The sequence below is a fragment of the Anolis carolinensis genome, chromosome Y, assembly GCF_035594765.1.
Source record: "Anolis carolinensis isolate JA03-04 chromosome Y, rAnoCar3.1.pri, whole genome shotgun sequence".
Lineage (NCBI taxonomy): Eukaryota > Metazoa > Chordata > Lepidosauria > Squamata > Dactyloidae > Anolis > Anolis carolinensis.
In genome coordinates this window covers 814,317-833,724 of record NC_085848.1, presented here as the reverse complement: position 1 = coordinate 833,724, position 19,408 = coordinate 814,317, and the positions used below count along the sequence as shown (strand labels likewise).

Here is a 19,408-nt window from a genome sequence, read left to right as displayed (position 1 = left end):
ACCCTTTGCAGTCTTTTACCTAGGTCATTGCTATCTTAAATGCTGGTTATAAATTTTAATCCTGGTTTTATCAGTTTTATCTGCTGTTCATTCCATCCACATCGTGTGTTTTAATCAGTTTTGGCTATTTTTGGCCTTACTAACCTTGCATACCTTGTGTCTTATACCTTTTACGGAGCAATAAGGATCTTTGGACTGTAATAAAAATGTTGTTGTCGTGTTATGATTTGCTAAAAAAAGTTTCAACACCCCTCCCCCAAAAGCCACTGAGATGTCCAGGAGACCCAGCAGGGATACGTTCCCCCTGTCAAGCTCCCTACGGAAGTCATCCACCAAGCTGTCTCAGTACCTTGACCAGGTCTGAAACCAGACTGCGATGGATCCAAACAATCAGTCTCAACGAAAAATCCCTGGAGCTGAGAGGCAACCACCTGCTCTGGAATCTTGCCCAAAAAAGGAAGATTAGACATTGGTCAGTAATTATTCAATACCGAGGGATAAGGCATCCGAGGGACGCCTTTTTCAGGATTGGTCTTACTAATCCCTGTTTTGTCAGAGTAATAGCAGCGCAGCAGTAGTTAGATGGAATCAGCTGAATGCAGAATGAAGAGACATCAGAGACGATGGTAAAACTATATACAAGTTTTACTGAAAGCAGTAATCAAGACAAACAGACTTGCAGACGAACACAGGACTTGACTCAACTCAGAACTGAACAGAACTGATGCAATCAGTAATGCATACACACTTGTGTCTGGACACTCCCCAGTTCCAGTCAAACATCAAGGTCATCGCAGCTTCTCAGTAATTAATTCTTTCCAGACTATAGTACACTCTGGATGATGCAATCAGTATGCAATACTGGCAAGACACAAATTTCATTTAAACACTACCAATACACAAATCCCACATTAACATGTTTTAGGTTAGATGGAAAACATCCCTGATCCAACGAGGCATTCGCAATTTTTGCCAAGCAATTCGCCAATCCCCCACTGGCGAGTTTTATTAGTGAAGAAGGGCAAGGATCCAGAGCATACATAATCACCCTCACAGCTCCAAGGATCCTGTTGACAATAGAACAACCTGAACAATCTGAAATGAATCCATTAAAACCAGACAAGCAGGTGCCTTGGCTATCTCCCCTGGTATTTCTCTAAAACTGGTGTCTAAGCCGGAACATATCCGAGTGACTTCTGCAAAATGATGTCACATTGAGTTGCCAGGTGGTCGGGGGTCTCCTCCCTCTCATGAGGATTGAAGAGTTCCTTGACCACCCAAAACAACTCAGCTGGTTGCAGACGTGATGCGAGCAGTCAAGAAAACCTTTCTGACTGCCCTCAAAGTCACCCTAAGCGAGGCTCTAGTCTGTGTTCTGTCGGACACAGAAGTCCTGCCAGAGGCATTCTAGTCTCCATCTCAACTGCATCATCTCTGCCAGCTCCTCATGAACCAAGAGGCTGGGTTGACTCTACATAATGGAAGGGGACATTCAGGGGCAATCATGTCCACCCCCCTGACCACCTCAATGTTGTAGAGGTCAACCAAGGCACCCACAGGATCCTCTGCTGCCCTGACAGATAAAACCCCAAGAGATGTCAGGAATCCATCTGTAATCCTTAAGTCTCATGGGGAGGACTGTCTCAATCGCTCCTCCACCCCTGCAGAGGTTAGAGGCCACGATTAGTCTAAAACTGATCAGATGATGGGTCGTCCATGACAATGAGAGAATACTTTGCTCTTCCACACCATTATTACCCCCGTCCACAATAAAGACTAGGTCTGGAGTGTGTCCAGCTTTATGGGTAGGCCCAGATATCACTTGGGACAGTCCCATGGTCATCATGGCAACCATGAAATCCTAAGCTGCTCCAGATAAGGTGGACTCTGCATAAGTCCCCACACCTACCCCACACAACTTCAATGGTATTTCAGGACTCTTCCCCCCCCCCCTTCAAAGACACAACTAAGGAGGGGAATGGGCCTACAGGGGCTAGTTGTGTTGGTTATGTTGTATCATTGAAAATAGAAATTCGAGGAGATAGCTCTTGTAGTTTTTTTTAAATGTTGGTCATAAAAACTTTTAAGAATTCCCAAAAATGAGTGGATGAGTGAAATGTTCTGAAACTTGGGGGAGGGGGGTAACAGTGATAAATGTGTTCTATCACTGTAGCAAGTTTCACCCTGATAGCTCTAAAAATGAGGGAGAAAGGAGCTCTCCCACATGCACAATTACTAAACAAAGAAGTTAATGGAAAAGTCATATCGTTATAGTTGCTATAAGAACCCCTAACAATATTTTAGAAACACTTTAGTGATCATTTGCTCTTGCCTCTCCCAATTTAATAATTAATATTGATGCACTTTTTTTATTGATCGCACAGGTCTAATATCAACAACTGTTAATAATATTGACATTGATATTAAGACATTAATAGAATTAGAAGCCCCAAAGCACCAACCGGACTTGGATAAGGGCCAAAGATCCTGGGCATTGGTGGTGGTGTCAGTTCTACCATACTGGCTGGATTTGGGTCAAAATGACTGCTGGTCCATTCCCTCTGCTCCAGAGGCCAGGAGGAGGTCCACTTGGCTGCTGCAAAGGAATGCAAAACAATATTATGGAGAAATCCACAAAGAACTATGACCTAAATAGAGGAAAATTAGGAATTACCCAAAGCATAGTTCCTTGCCCTCTGCATCTCCTGTTTGAGCTGCTCAGCTTCTTCTCGTAATTCTTGCATTCCCATTGGAGTCGTGTAGTTAAATAGTGAAGAGAACTTGGCCTGGAAGAGAAAGCATATTTTCCATTTTATATATTACATTTTACACATTCCACATTGCCTATTATATGTTTTTACTGAGGATATTGAATGTTCCATGTTGACTATCACATATTGAATATTTAATTTTTTATTTTTAAATATTTTTATTAAAAATAGAAAGAGTTTACATAAAAAGTGAGGGAACATTTTGGGTAAAGAAAAGTAGGAAAGAAAAAAAGGAGAAAGAGAATAAAAGAGGGAGGGGGGTTTGCCCTTCCATTCTTCTTTATGGTGGTTATGTTTTCTTCGTTCCTTTTCTACGATCAATTAGAATCCATTTTTCTCATTTCTCAAAGCGGTAGTGATTTGTTTTGTCTTGATTCGTTTTAAGTTATCCATTTGATTTTGTTGTCTTTCAGTCATTCTATGAAGGGGGTCCAGTCTGTTTCTTTTGTGTTCTTCTTTTGTGATCTTGACAGCATTGTCGTTAACATGTCCATATTCATAACATCTATTACTTTTTCTATCCATTCTTCCTTCTTCAGTATGACATTTGTCCTCCAAAATGTGGCGTATATGATTCCTGCTGCGGTAGTAAAATATATGAAAAGTTTGTCTGTATTTGTTTTCCAGTCAAAACTTGGCATTCCTAGTAAAATATGTTCGGGATTCAGGGGTATTTTGAATTTTAAGATTTTTTTGGGTTGCTTCGTGAAGTTTTTTCCAAAACTTTTTTGCCTTCTCACATTGCCACCAGTCTTCCCACATTTCCAGCATTTGTAATTTGTGTGTGTGTGTGTTTGTAAATTTGGCTATTTTCTGAGGGGACATATTCCAGTGGTGCATCATCTTTGGCCAGTTGTCTTTTAACTCAAATGAATATGTATAATTTGTTTTCTTATTCCAAATTATTTCTCATTCTTTTAGATCTATTGTTCTTCCAATGTTTTTTGACCATTTTATCATGCATTCTTTTACTCTAGGAGTATTTTGTAAGTTTTCGTGATGATCTTTTTCTTGCTCGATATAATGTTATTTCATATCAAATTTTTCCCATGAAACCATTTTTTTATCTTCTTTGTATTATTCTTGTATTTGCCTATATTGATTTCAGGAGACTTTATCAAATTTATTCGTGTTAACTTTTTCTAGCACATCCTCATAGGTTGGCCAGGTGTTCCAACCCAGTTCCCTTCTTTGACACGCCTCTAATGGGGATACCCATAAAGGTGTTTTGTTATAAAAATTTGCTTTGTATTTCTCCCAAATTTTTAATAGAGATGGCTGAATAAAATGATTACCAAAATTCTTTTCTATTCTTTTTCTGTTATACCATAAACTAGGTTGGGGACCCAGCGGTGCCCAGGTTATTTGAGAAAGGCATTGTTTGGCTGTGTTCCAAGTCTAGATTCAATGTCAGCTGGGTTCAGTTGGTATGGGGAACTACAACTCCCATATGCAAATCCCATCATCCATGGCCTGTCCCCCTCTAAACACTGCCAGGATGTAAAGTAGGTCACGGGGACTATTTGAGTCAAGTTTGGTCTTGATCAAACATTGGTGGGGGTTGCAGGGGTATCGGGAAGTGAGTGAAGATATTGCAAGTCCCATCATCCATGATCCAAACTTTTCCAAACCATACCAGGATGTAGAGTGGGTCATGGGGGCTCTATGTACCAAGTTTGGTCCTTATTCATCATTGGTGGGAGCCGCAGTGCTCTCAGGAAGTGAGTGAAGGTATTGCAAGTCCCATTGTCCATGGTCCATACGCCCCCAAACTGCACCAGGGTGTAAAGTCAAGGGGGTTCTGTGTGCCAAGTTTGGTCCCGTTCCGTCACTGGTTGGTGTCACAGTGGTCTGTGGGAGGAAATTAGAGTGTAGGTACTGCAAATCCCATGATCCTTCATCTGTTCTTCTCCAAACTGTTGCAGCATGTAGGATGTGTCATTTGGTATATGTGTGCCAAGTTTGGTTCAGTTCTGTTTTCCCTTGTAGTTGCCGTGGTCTCAGGAAGTGAGTGAAGGTACTGCAAATCCCATCATCCATGGTACATCCTCCTCCAAACTGCACAAGTATGTAAAGGGTGTCACAGGGGTTCTACCTGCCAAATTTGGTCCAGTTATGTCACTGGTGTGTATCGCAGTGTTCTGTGAGAGCTGACGAGATTGAAAGTACTGGTAATCTCATCATCCCTGGTCCATCCTCCCACAAAGTGCTACAGCATGTAAAGTGTGTGATTTGGGATATGTATGCCAAGTTTGGTCCTTATTCGTCATTGGTGGGAGTCACAGTGGTCTCAGGAAGTTAGTGAAGGTACTGTATGTCCCATCATTCATGGTCCATCCTTCCCCACACTACACCAGGACCTAAAGTGGGCCATATCGCATCTGTGTTCCAAGTTTGGTCCAGTTGTGTCATTTATGGGGGTTGCAATGGTCTGTGAGAGGCGAATTGGGTGAAGGTACTGCAAATCCCATAATCCTTGGTTTATCCTGCCCCAAAATACTGCAGCGTGTAGTGTGTGTCATTTGGGATATGAATACCCAGTTTGGTTAAGTTCTGTCATTCATGGCAGTTGCAGTAGTCTGAAGAAGTGAATGAAGGTACAGTAAGTCCCATCATTTTTGGTCCATCCTCCCCCAAAGTGCCACAGGACATAAAGGGGGTTACAGGGGTTCTATGTGCCAAGTTTGGTGCAGTTCCGTCACAGGTGGACATCATAGTGGTCTGTGGGAACCGAAGCAATTGAAAGTATTGCAAATCCCATCATCCATGGTCAATCCTCCCCCAAATGGCACCAGGATATAAAGTGCATTATGGAGGTTAAGTGTTCAAAGTTTGGTCCAGGTCCGCCATTCCTGGTGGTCATAGTGGCTGGTGAAAGTGGGAGCCAATCAGAAAGTTGCCACATATTCTTCTGCATACCCACATACCCTGTTTCCCCTAAAATAAGACATCCCCAGAAAGTAAGACCTAGTAGAGGTTTTGCTGAATTGCTAAATATAAGGCCTCCCCCGAAAGTAAGACCTAGCAAAGATTTTGTTTGGAAGCATGCCCAACGAACAGAACACCAGAGCATGCAGGATCGGTACCATTAAGTGTTGTACATGGAAATATTGGTAGTAGCAAGAAATTCTTGATAGGATTCACAGTTTGTCTGGTTATGCTGGTTTGTGACCACAACTACTGTACAGTATATAATAAATGTTCATATTTTTGGTCAACAAAAAATGTGTATTCTTCTTCATGGAAAAATAAGACATCCCCTGAAAATAAGACCTAGAGCATCTTTGGGAGCAAAAATTAATATAAGACACTGACATTTTCGGGGAAACACGGTACATACAAACACTGACTTTTATTATATACTAGCTTGGGGCCCCAGCGGTGCCCGGGTCATTTGAGAAAGGTATTGTTTGCCTGTGCTTGAAGTGTAGTCTCGATGCAATGTCAGGTGGATTCAATGAGTGTGGGTGAACTACAACTCTCATATGCAAGTCCCTTCATACTGTAAACCCTAGAATCCTTGGTCCCTCCTCCCTCAAAATGCTGCAGCATGTAAAGCGTGACATTTGGTATAAGTGTGTGAAGTTTGGTACAATTTTGTCATTAGTGTAAATTGCAGTGGTTCCAGGAAATGAGTGAAGGTACTGTAAGTTCCATCATCCTAGGTATGTCCTCCCGCAATCTGCACCAGAATGTAAAGGGGGGGGTCATGCAGGTTCTGTGTACCAAGGTTGGTTCAGTTCCGTCAGTGCTCTGCGTCACAATGGTCTGTTAGAGTTGAAGCGTTGGAAAGTACTGCAAATTCCATCATCTATGGTCCATCCTCCCCCATACCGCACCAGGACGTAAACTGGGTCATATGGGATATGTGTGCCAAGTTTGTCCCTGATCCAACATTGGTTAGAGTAAAAGTGGTCTGTGGGAGAGGAAGCATTTGAAAGTACTGCAAATCCCATCATCCATGGTCCATCCTGTGCCACACTGGACCAAGGTGTAAAGGGGGCCACATTGCACCTGTGTATCAAGTTTGGTATAGTTTCGTTATTCATGGGAATAATAGTGGCTTGTGGGAGGTGAATTGGATGAAGGTACTGCAAATCTCATCGTCCTTGTTCCATTCTCCCCCAAACTGTTGCAGCATATAAAGTGTTTCATTTGGGATATATATACCACATTTGGTTCAGTTCTGTCAGTTGTAGCAGTTGCTGTGGTCTGAAGAAGTGAGTGAAGGTACTGCATGTCCCATCATACTTGGTCTGTCCTCCCCCAAACTGCCCCAGGACGTAAAGGGGTTCATGGGGATTGTGTGTCCCAAGTTTGGTGGGCATCGCAGTGGCCTGTGGGAGTTGTACTGATTGAAAGTACTACATATCCCATCACCCATGGTCCATCATCCCGCAATCAGCACCAGGACATAAAGCGCATCATGGGAGTTAAGCATGTCAGGTTTGGGCCAGGTCCGTCATTCCTGGTGGTCACAGTGGCCTGTGATAGTGGCAGCCAATCAGAAAGCTGGCACATATTCTGCCTGGCCAATCAAAAAGCTGCCACAAACATACATACAAACATTCACTTTTATTATAGACTAGCTTGGGGACCCGGCGGTGCCCGGGTTATTTGAGAACTGAATTGTTTGCCTTTGTTCCAAGTTTAGTCTCGATCCAGTGTCAGTTGGCTTTAGTTGGTACGGGTGAACTACAACTCCCATATGCAAGTCCATGGTCCATCCCCGATGTGTCAAGTTTGGTCTTGATCAGACATTGGTGGGGGTCACAGTGGTCTGGGGAAGTGAGTGATGGTACTGTAAATCCCATCATCCATTGTGCATTGTTCCTCAAACCGCAGCAGGACATAGTGGGTGATGGGGGGTATGTTTGCCAAGTTTGATCTTGATCAGTCATTGGTGTGGGTTGCAATGGTCTGAGGAAGTGAGTGAAGGTACTGTAAATCTCATTTCCCTGGTCAGTTGTTCCCTCAAACGACAGGAGGACTTAAAGCTGGCCACATTGCACTTGTGTGTCAAGTTTGGTACAGTTTCATCATTCACGGGCATCACAGTAGTCTGTGGGAGGTGAATTGGATGAAGGACTGGAAATCCCATCATCCTTGGTGCATTCTTCTGCAAACCACACCAGGACATAAATTGTGTCACATTGCACCTGTCTGTCAAGTACGGTACAGTTTCATCTTTCATGGGTATCACAGTGGTCTGTGGGAGGTGAATTGGGTGAAGGTACTGCAAATCCCATCATCCATGGTCCATCCTGTGCCAAACAGGAACAGGGCATAAACTGTATCAAGTTGCACTGCATTGCACTTGTGTATCAAGTTTGGTACAGTTTTGTCATTCATGGGAATCACAGTGGCCTGTGGGCCATCTTCAAGGCCTCCCAAGAAGGAGCCTCTCTCCACCACACTCCCCTGGGGCAGAGAGAGAGTTCCTGCTCTTTAAGCCGCTCCTCATGGGGATTCTTGTTCTCCAGACCCTTGATCACTTGAGCCTCCCTCATCCTCTGGACGCTTTCCAGCTTAGAGTCACCCTCTCCCTTCAATTGCAGTGCCCAGAATGGGGCACAGTGGGATTCCAGGTCAAGTGGCCTGGCCAAGGAGGAATAGACTTCCCTGGACCTAGACGCTATTCCCCTCTTGATGCAGGACAGAATCCCGTTGGCTTTCTTAGCCGCCGCACCACATTCCTGGCTCATGTTCCCCTTCCTCCCCACGAGGACTCCAAGGTCTTTTTCGCACACACTGCTGTCAAGCCAGGCATCGCCCCCCATTCTGTGTCTTTGATTTCCATTTTTTCTGCCGAAGTGAAGTATCCTGCATTTGTCCCTGTTGAACTTCATTTTGTGAGTTTCGGCCAATCATCTCTCTAGTCTGTCAAGATCGTTTTGGATTCTGCTCCTGTCTTCTGGAGTGTTGGCTCTCCCTCCCAGTTTGGTCCCCTCTGCAAACTGGATGATCGTGCCTTCTGACCCTTCGTCTAAGTCCTTAATCAAGATCCTGAACAGAACCGGGCCCATAACCCTGCGGATGGCACTCCACTCGTCACTTCTTTCCATGATGAAGACGACGCATGGGTGAGAATCGCCCTTTGGGTTCGTTCGCTTAGCCAATGACAGATCCACCTCACCGTAGTTTTGTCTAGCCCACATTTTACTAGTGTGTTTGCCAGAAGGTCGTGGGGGACTTTGTCGAAGGCCTTACTGAAATCCAGGTCGGCTACATCCACAGCATTCCCTGTATTGACCCAACTCGTAACTCTGTCGAAAAAAGAGATCAGATGAGCCTGGCATGACTTGTTTTTGGTAAATCCGTGTTGACTATTAGCAATGACCGCATTTGTTTCTAAGTGTTTGCAGACCACTTCCTTAATGATCTTTTCCAGAATCCTGCCTGGTATCGATGTGAGGCTGACCGGACATTGGTAATTGTTTGGGTCGTTCTTTTTTCCCTTCTTGAAGATAGATCGGGACCACATTCGCCCTCCTCCAATCTTCCGGGACTTCTCCCGTTCTCCAAGAACTCTCAAAGATAATTGCCAGTGGTTCTGAAATAACTTCCGCTAATTCCTTCAATACTCTTGGATGTAGCTGATCTGGCCCTGGGGACTTGAATTCGTTTAGAGCGGCCAGTGGTCCTGGACAGCTTGTCTCCCTATTTGGGGTTGGATTTCCCCCAATCCTTCGTCCATTCCATGTTGCCGAGATTGAGGCTGGCTCTCGTTTTGTGAGGAGACCGAGGCAAAGAAGGCATTAAGCAGTTCTGCCTTTTCCCTGTCCCCTGTCGCCATCACCCCATCTACTCCTTGCAGTGGCCCTATCGCCTCCTTTTTCTTCCTTTTTCTACCAACGTAAGCAAAAAAGCCTTTTTTGTTGTTTTTTATGTCCCTGGCGCAAGCCTTTTCACTTCTGGAACCCGTATGGGCCTTATTCAGTTCCATCGGGTTCGGGGCGTAGCCACGCCCCCCGCTCGCTGTGGAATCACGCCCCTCCGGCTTCGCCTTCGTGTGCTGTGTCTCAAGACCGCACTCTACTGGCGGGCCGGGGTAATGCAGCTACAACCAGCCCTTCTTTGGAACAGATCTCAGGCCCAGCATCAGAGGCAGGGGGAAGGGAGCCCCGCCCCCAATCGCCATCCCCTTCAACGCTGCAGGCGCCGCTGGCCCCAGCGACCCCGCAAACGCGGCCATCGCTGGGTCCCTCTCAGGAGACGGAGGCTGATCGCCCTGAGGACGCGGAGGGCCTCCCCTCCACATCGGTTCCGCTTGCAGACCCACATGACGATCTTGATCCTCCCTCGGCAGAGGATATTAAAACTTTTTCATCTCTGTTGATTCGCCTCTCTAAGGCTCTCAACTTACCAGCTCAGAAGCCTACAAAAGTGGTCAATGACCCTGTGTATCCTTCTTCCAAACAACAGGGGCCCCTTACCACAGCGCTACCGTCCCTTCCCTACTTAATAGAGATTATTAAGAATGAAGGGGTATGCCCAGCGGCTCTTCCCGCGACCCCAAGGAGAGCTGAATTCCTCTATAAAATCGACTTCACTGGAGCCCAATGGCTAGCCAAACAGCCAAAATTGAACTCTCGTGTCGTGGATGTTACCCAACCCAAGCAAATTCAGCGTTCTCAGCCAGCGCCCACAGACAAAGAGGGCAAGAAACTGGAGAGCATGGGGAAGAAGTTCTATTCTGCATCGTGCCTTTTTGCTAGGATGGCTCACTATGGCGCGTATACAGGAGCATACCAGACGTACCTCTGGGAGAAGATGACCCAGTATTTAGATCTCCTCCCAGCACAACATCAAGCCATGGCTAGAGCTTTCCAACAGGAGGCTTGCCTGCTCTCAGAGTTGCAGAAGGACCTAGCCAAGAACATAGCGGACGCCTCGGGAAAGCTGCTGGCAGGGGCAATCTCACTTCGACGTCACGCTTGGCTACGAGCAGCCAATCTCTCCCCCTCGGCTAAATCAGTCATAGAAGACCTTCCCTTGGATGAGGCTGGCATATTTAATCCAGAGACTGACGCTCAGATCAAAGATACGCATGAGGTGACCCAAGCCACCAACAAGTACGCGACGCAACAGACTTACCAATACCAGCGAAGACGATGGAACCCATACTATCGATCTAGGAGGTCGAATTCACCATCGTATAAGGGAAAACAACGGTCCTTTTTTCGTCCCTTTGGACCGAGGCGTTCCACTTTCCAATATAAAGGTCAGCAAAGGAATGGTGGAAAGCAAAATGAGAAACAAAGACGTCGTTTTTAACCCGATGGCGGGTGCCCCCTTCCCTAAGTTTGCTCCAAGTTCGCAACCCCTGGACTCCTGTTCGGGTTTGTTGAGTCCACCTGCTTCCCCTCCCATCAGTTTGAAAGAGCACTTAGTCTCTTCGTTTGTGACCCCTCAGAGGGAGCATTTAGTTTTTTTTGAGAGGCTTGCCCCTCGCCTTGAAGCATGGGAATCGATAACATCGGACTCTTGGGTCCTACAAGTTATTAGAAAGGGTTATGCCATTGAGTTTATATCCCGCCCCCGAACGGGGACTCTCCGCGCCACCACCCCCTCCGCCTGCCTCTTAGACGAAGTCTCGACCCTCCTGCAGAAGGGTGCGATCTCTAGAATACCCCCGCGTAAAGCCCATTCTTGCTTTTTCTCCAGATACTTCCTTATTAGGAAGAGGTCCGGTGGACTGCGTCCAATACTAGACTTACGTGCCCTTAATAGGCACGTTCGGGCCCGTAAATTTCGTATGGTCACGTTGACCTCCATATTGCCTTTGTTGCGTAGGGGAGTCTGGTTTGCGACCATTGACTTACGTGACGCGTATTTCCATATCTCCATACGACGCTCCCATCGTAGGTACCTTAGCTTCCTGGTAGGACGCTCCATCTATTCCTTCAATGTGCTCCCGTTCGGCTTAGCTACGGCGCCAAGGGTGTTCACAAAATGTATGGCCACTGGAGCCGCGTACTTACGACAAAAAGGGATAACTCTTTTTCCATATATTGATGACTGGCTGGTCGTTAGTGACTCAGAAACAGACCTAAGGGATGATGTGTCCTCTACGCTCCTTCTTTTGCAGGACCTTGGCCTGGTGGTCAACAAAGAAAAGTCTCATTTAACCCCTTCGCAAAACATCGAGTTCATTGGGGCTGTCCTAGATTCTCGTTCTGGAAGGGCCTGTCTTCCAGAGTCCCGCTTCCGGGCTATCCGAGCTTCCATATTGCAACTCCAGTCCTGACGACGAGCTTCAGCGTGGCATATCCAGTCTATCCTAGGCCATATGGCCTCCACCACCGCAGTGGTAGAACTGGCAAGGCTAAGAATGAGACCCCTTCAGAGGTGGTTCCTGGACTCGTTCGATCCACTCTGCGACAGCCAATGGATAGTGTTGACACCCCCGGCTCCTGTCCTACAGTCGTTACAGTCGATGGTGGACAAGCAGACGCAACCTGCGGACAGGCCTACCTTTCCGTCCCCCGATACCAACTTACGAGGTTACAACGGACGCGTCCCAGGACGGATGGGGCGCTCATCTCAACAACTTAGTAATCAACGGTCGCTGGACAAGCCGTGTGCGAAACTACCATATCAATGTCCTGGAGTTCCTGGCAGTAGAGAAAGTCCTCCATGCCTTCGAAAGGATCCTATGAGGAACCACCGTGCGGATTGTGACGGACAATACAATGGTAAAGTGCTACCTCAACCGGCAGGGAGGTACCCATTCCAGGCGCCTGCTGCTCTCCTCCCTCCGACTTTGGGACTGGTGCGTCAAGAAGCGAGTGATACCGCAAGCAATACATCTACCGGGAAAAGACAACGTGCTAGCAGACTCTCTCAGCCGTTCAAAAACGGCATGTCACGAATGGCAGTTGAAACACACAGAGTTCCGCCTTCTGGCGCGCAGAACCTCTTCGCGTCCCCAGAGAACACCCAGTGCACCGCGTTCTGCGCACGTCTTCGCCCAGGAGCGGCTCCAGGGTGCTTAGGGGATGCATTCCGGTTCCAATGGACCGGAGGACTGCTGTATGCCTTTCCTCCCCTACCCTTGATAGGGAGGACCATCTCGAAGATCATGTCGGACAACACAGACTGCATAGTAATAACACCGTGGTGGCCGCGCCAACTGTGGTTTGCACCACTCTGGAAGGCAGCGAAGGGCGAATACGTCAGGTTGGGAAAGTCTCCAGACCTTCTATCCCTCCACAAGGGGCGAGTCCGCCACCCAGATGTATCAACGCTGAATCTCACCGGCTGGAGGATCAGACCAACCTCTCAGCCCCAGTGAAGGCCATTCTCGAGGCAGTGCAGAAAGGCTCAACCAAGCGCTCATATGAATACAATTGGAAGAAATTCCAAAGCTTTGCACAATCCAGGGGTGTGGACCCAGCTACAGCCCCCACACCCATAATACTGGATTTTCTGGTGCATCTGTCCAACAAGGGGCTATGTTTGGCCTCTCTTAAATGCTACGTGGCGGCTATCTCCTGGTACCGGAAGGGCACCTCCGGCCAATCCTGTTTCCAGGACCCTTTGATTGGCCTCTTCCTTAAGGGATTTAAGAATTTACACCCACCAGTGACGCCACCGCCACCGGCGTGGAGTTTAGAGCTGGTGTTGTCCCAAATGTCTAAAACGCCGTTTGAACCGATGGCCTCGTGCGACATCTCTTATTTATCATGGAAGACGGCCTTTTTGGTGGCGGTCACGTCCGCACGGAGGGCTAGTGAATTGTGTGCTCTCAGAGTAGACCCTCCGTATCTACGATTCCATCAAGATAAGGTTGTCCTTAGGACGGATGTAACTTTCCTACCAAAAGTGGTGTCCAGGTTCCACATGTGCCAGGACATCACTTTACCGGCCTTCTTCCAAAACCCCTCCACACCTCTGGAAACAGCGCTACACTCTCTGGACGTTAAGAGAGCACTGGCTTACTATGTCGAAAGGACTAAGACTTATAGGAAATCTACCAGGCTTTTTCTGAAGTATAGATCGGATGCACTGGGACTCCCAGTTTCTTCTCAACGTCTAGCCGCGTGGATCGTCGCAGCGATTCGTACAGCCTACACTCTAGCGGGGAGGGACCTCCCTCAAAAGGTGATGGCCCATTCCACGAGGGCTTTGTCCACCTCCCAAGCCTTTCTGAAGGGGGTGCCACTTGATGACATCTGTAAAGCAGCCACGTGGTCCTCTTCCTTCACCTTTGCTTCCCACTACAAGTTGGATGTCTTGGCAAAGAAGGACGCAGCCTTTGGGAGAGCCGTGCTGTTCTCATGCGTGGCATGACCCTCCTCCTTCGGTGAGTAGCTTGCTAATCTCCCATTAGTGCGATTTCCACAGAAGCACCACGAAGAAGAAGATGTAGTTGCTTACCTCAAGCTCTAGCTTGAGGCTTGAGTGAGCAGACTGCATAACATGGCCTCCTTCTTCAAGAAATGTTCCAATTGCGGGAGCAATCTCCCTGAGGCAGATGGACATTCTAAGTGCCTCCTATGTCTGGGTGAGGGGCACATCACCCAATCCTGCCATGTGTGCCAAGGGTTTACGCCCCAGGCACGTAAAAATCGGGAATCTAGACTAAAGGCCTTACTTTACGAACAGGCCTTGGCGCCCAACCTCCCTGGGCCTTCCCTCCCTCAGAATAGGCCCAATCCACCGGCCTCAAGTAGGGCCAGATCGCCGAGCCCCGATCCGCCATCGGAGGCCGTCCAGACTGCAAGGCAAGGGAGGAATTTGGACTTTGTGCTCTTGGCCGAGTTTGTTTTCCAGCAGATATCGGAATAATTGAAATCGCCCATGAATACTATATCTCTTCTTTGTGCCTGTTTGGTCAGCTGCTGACAGAAGGCTTCCTCAAGTCCTTCATCCTGACTCGGAGGTCTGTAGTAGACACCCACGACAAGATCTTTTTGAGTCCCGGTTCCCTTGATTCTTATCCAGATGCTTTCAAGCTGGTTTCCCGGATTACAGTCTTGCATTTCTTCTGCAACGTAACTGTTTTTGACATATAAAGCTACTCCCCCTCCTCTTCCCTTTGTTCTATTTCTGTGAAAGAGGTCATAGCCCTCAATGGCTACATTCCAGTGATGGGAGTCATCCCACCAGGTTTCAGTGATGCCTATGACATCATACGTGTGGTGCTGTGCTAAGAGTTGGAGTTCGTCGTGCTTATTTCCCATGCTCTGAGCATTGGTGTAAAGACATGTAAGCCCCTGTGACCTCCCCTCGAACTGTTTATTTGGGATTATTGTGCTTTCCGTACTTGGTCCTTGCTGTGTTTGTGCAGCCCTCCGTTTAGCCTTTTGGCGGTTCCCTGTAGTCGTAGGTAATACAGTGTTCGCCAGGCTGTTGTTCCCCTCCCCCAGTGGATCTAGTTTAAAGTGTGCCTGATGAGGTTTGTCAGTCTGTGTGCAAAAAGATGTTTTCCTACTTGTGTGAGATGCACCCCATCACTTGCTAGTAGGCCATCCTCTTGGAAGAGTAGACCATGGTCAAGGAAGCCAAAATTCTCCTCTTGACACCATTTTCTGAGCCAGTTATTGACCTGTATTATTTTTCCGGCCCTTGTAGAGCCGTGTCCTACAACGGGGAGGAGGGATGAAAAGATCACCTGTACATTACACAGTTTTAGCTTACTTCCGAGGGCTCGAAAATAATTTGTGATCTTTTGAAAAGTATGCCTAGCGGTGTCATGGGTTCCTACATGAATCAACATAAGGTGGGGAGGGTGATGGGGCTTTAGGAGCCTGCTGAACCTCTGAGTGATATGGTGTATTTCTGCCCCCGGGAGGCAGCATGTTTCTCGGGCCATCCCATCCGGTCTGGAAATGATGGCTTCCGTTCCTCTAAGGAGGGAGTCCCCTACTACCAAGACCTGTTTCCTTTGAGGATTGACAGGGTCCCTTTTGTGCAAGACAGTGTGTATGTCCCCTGAAGAGTGTTCCTGTTGAAGTGAATCGTGTAGGTGTAAAGTGTTGTCCTCCTCCTCAACATCCCCAGTGCATTCATCAATGACAATCCATTGAGATACATCCGAGAGCCCATCACTCTCCCAAGGGTGTTCCTGTTGCATGATTGTGTAAGTGTGAATGTGGTGATGCACTGTCCCCGTCAGGGCTATCCCCTGCGCATTGATCCAGGGTAGCCCACTGAGTGGTATCTAAGAAACTGTGGTCCTCCACAAGATGTGTTTCCTGATTGTATGTTAATGGTGTTAGAATTTCAAATCTGTTGTGTAAATCCAGCTGAGCAGAGGAGTTCTGCGGAGGCTGCCTGGTCCTGTGTCTCCTTCTATGAGTGACCTCCTTCCAAGCCTGAGAGTTGTCTACCTTTGAGTTGATCTCCCCATAAAGTTCCTCATCCTGCTGTTGGTGTGATGCGGGTTGTGTATCTAGAACAGCGTGTTGTGCAGTGACCAAGAAGAGCTCGAGTTCCTGAATGTCCTTAAGGGTCTTAATACGGTCCTCGGGTTGTTGTTGGATCCTCTGCTCCATCAGAGTCATCTGTTTGCATTTGGAGCAGATGTAGTTGTGTGAAAATTTTTGTGTGAAAAAGCGGAACATGCCACAGCTGGTGCATGCGATGGGAAAGTTTTGCTTTTGTTGCATCTCTTGGTGAGTGTGGTGGTCAAGTGGGATCTTTGTACAGCTAAGTAATATGCACGCACTTTATGTGCAGACTGCCCCAAACCGCCTCTTTGTGTATTTATGTTGTTTTGTTTTCTGTATGTACTGCAAAGGATAATTAGTAAAGGTGACTAACTGGCAAATATAGCTTTCCCAGGCACTCAATTAACAGGGGACAATGCCTGCTGTCAATCAACTTAAGTACCTGGCTCTCTTTCAACACAACAGTCACACAAAAGTTAGACTTTGACCACGGGAGCCAAGCCCACACTCAGTTTCAAATCTTAGCCAAATCTTAGCCAAATCCTACCTGAAGCCAGGGAGCAAAAATGTCCTCCTGCTGCCTGTACTTCTGCGAGAATCAATCCTAGAGCTAGAAGGGGCACCCAAAGGCCATCTAGTCGAACCCCCTTCTGCCATAGAGGAAGATACCATCCAAGCCCTCCTGGCAGATGGCCATCCAGTCATAAATACGATTGGGAGTCAGATAGAGTCCTAGATTTCAAAGGGGTCTCTGAAGGTCATCCAATCCAGCCCTTTCTGCCACAAAGGAAGACACCATCTAAGCTCTCCTGACAGATGATCATCCAGTCATAAATATGATTGGGAGATATGGAAAGTACTGTATTACCTTGTAGAAGGACAGTTCTGGCAATGAGCCAGGCAGAAGCTGCCTTCTTTGGAGCAATCTTGAGGAGGCAAGATGGTGTTCTGTTTTGGAGCTTAGGAGGAGAAAGCCAGCCTGGAAGGCCTTAAAAATGTCAGCAGAGGGGCCAAAGGGGCCCAGTGGTGGGTGGGTAAGGTGGGTGGGAGGGGGGATAAAAATTTTCATAAAGACAGCCAAAACCAGCCTTAAAAGGAAAGATTAAAAAGATAGTCATTATTAACATTAACGGCCTCAGATATGCAGATGATACCACGTTGATGGCTGAAAGCGAGGAGGAGCTGAAGAGCCTTATCACCGAGGGGAAAGAAAGAAGAGAGTGCAAAAGCCGGGCTGCAGTTAAACATCAAGAAAACCCAGAGGATGACAACCAGACCGATTGATAACTGGCAAACAGGCAGGGACAGACTTTATATTTCTAGGCACAAAGATCACGGCAGACGCAGACTGCAGCCAGGAAATCAGAAGGAGTTTCCTTCTTGGGAGGAGAGCAATGGCCAACCTCGATGAGAAAACAGTGAAGAGCCGAGCCATCCCACCGGCAACGAAGGTCCGCATAGTGAAAGCAATGGTCTTCCCCATAGTAACCTATGGACCATAAGGAAGGCTGACTGAGCGAGGGAAGGAAGAGAGGCGCTTTTGAACCCTGGTGTCGGAGGAAAATCCTGAGCGTGCCTTGGACCTTGGCAAGGAGATCCCCCCAGTCCATCCTCCGGGAAATAATGCCCAATGGCTGCTCACTGGAGGGAAGGATACGAGAGGAAAAGATCCAGGACTTTGGCCACATCATGGGAAGACAGGAGACCTTGGAGTGATGCTGGGGAAAAGGGGAGGAAGAAGGAAGAAGGGCCGACCAAGGGCAAGATGGACGGACGGTATCCTTGAAGGAAATGGCTCCACCTTGAAGGAGATGGGGGGGAGGGGGGGCACCGCCGACAGGGAGGTCTGGCCTGGGTGGGCCAGGAGGTCACCAAGACACAGAAGCAAAAAATGCTACGGTCAGCGAAGGACAAGAGGGATCCTCTCTCCTCTGGAGGAGTCTACTGGATACCATGCAGCTGTGGACAAGTCTACACAGGGACCACCACACTCAGCAGCATTGCCCAGACACGAGTCAAGGAACATGAAAGGCACGGCAGACTCACTCAACCAGAGAAATCAGCCATAGCAGAGCCCTTGATGAACCAGCCTGGACACAGGATATTATTTGAGAACACAGAAATGCTTGACCTCTCCAACGACTATCACGTCAGACTACACAGAGAAGCCATTGAAATCCACAAGCATGTGGGCAGCTTCATCAGAAAGGAGGGAACCATGAAAACGACAAAATCTGGCTACCAGTATTACAAAACTCAAATATCAGAACAGTAGATGGGAAGCAACACTCTGAAAACAAAAATTCCAGACATGAATCAACCAGGGACAGCTAACGACTCTGAAGAAAGGATGCCCCCAGGCAGGAAGAAGCCAGGAGATGAAGCTATTCAATGCTAATTAAAGTGATTAATTACAACATTCACACTGGCCTCCAACTGACAAAGAGTTCTTCTCTCGCCCTGGACTTTCCACAGATATATAAACAATCCTTGCTTAGTTTCTCCATATACCTCACAACCTCTGAACACACCTGCCATAGATGTGGGAGAAACGTCAGGAGAGAATACTTCTGGAACATGGCCAGACAGCCTGGAAAACATATAACAACCCTGTGATCCTGGCCATGAAAGCCTTCGACAACACATTAAACAACATCAGAACCTGAGACTGGATAGTATGGACCCCAAGTTCTGCTGTCAGTGCTTGGACCAAGGTGTTTTTGTCTGTTCCAAGTATTGTCCTTAAGAGGCAGCCCTGTGTCTGTTCCAGAAGGCTACCTTCATTTGACCCCACAGTTCTGCCCCATAGGATAATACAGGCATGTTTTCGGCCCTGTAAACTTTTAGAATAGGGAATATACTGGTGGCCTGGTTGTAGGTTAGCAATTTATAAAGTACTAGCTGTGCCCGGCCACGCGTTGCTGTGGCGAAGTCTGGTGGTCTGGGAAATAAAGTATTGGGGAATTGGTGGTAGTTAAGGTCAAGGGTCAAGGTTTTCCCCAGACATTAAGTCCAGTCGTGTCTGACTCTGGGGGTTGGTGCTCATCTCCATTTCTAAGCCGAAGAGCCGGCGTTGTCCGTAGACTCCTCCAAGGTCATGTGGGATGACTACATGGAGCAGCGTTACCTTCCCGCCGGAGCAGTACCTATTGATGCACTCACATTTGCATGTTTTCGAACTTCTGGGTTGGCAGAAGCTGGGGCTAACAGTGGCTAACCCTAACTGGCTCTCTCCGCTCC

General features: G+C 47.5%; 1 protein-coding gene across 3 annotated transcripts in view; it reads right to left on the bottom strand.

Moving 5' to 3' along the window:
• LOC134292936 (uncharacterized) overlaps window positions 1–19,408 on the bottom strand; it is a 50,561-nt gene that overhangs the window by 12,684 nt on the left and 18,469 nt on the right. For all 3 annotated transcript variants that reach the window (XM_062958811.1, XM_062958813.1, XM_062958812.1), the window contains 2 exons: window positions 2,675–2,786; window positions 2,463–2,596 (listed from right to left, as the gene is read on the bottom strand). In XM_062958811.1, the coding sequence (XP_062814881.1) occupies window positions 2,463–2,596; window positions 2,675–2,786 (246 nt within the window). The remainder of the gene's footprint in view (window positions 1–2,462; window positions 2,597–2,674; window positions 2,787–19,408) is intronic.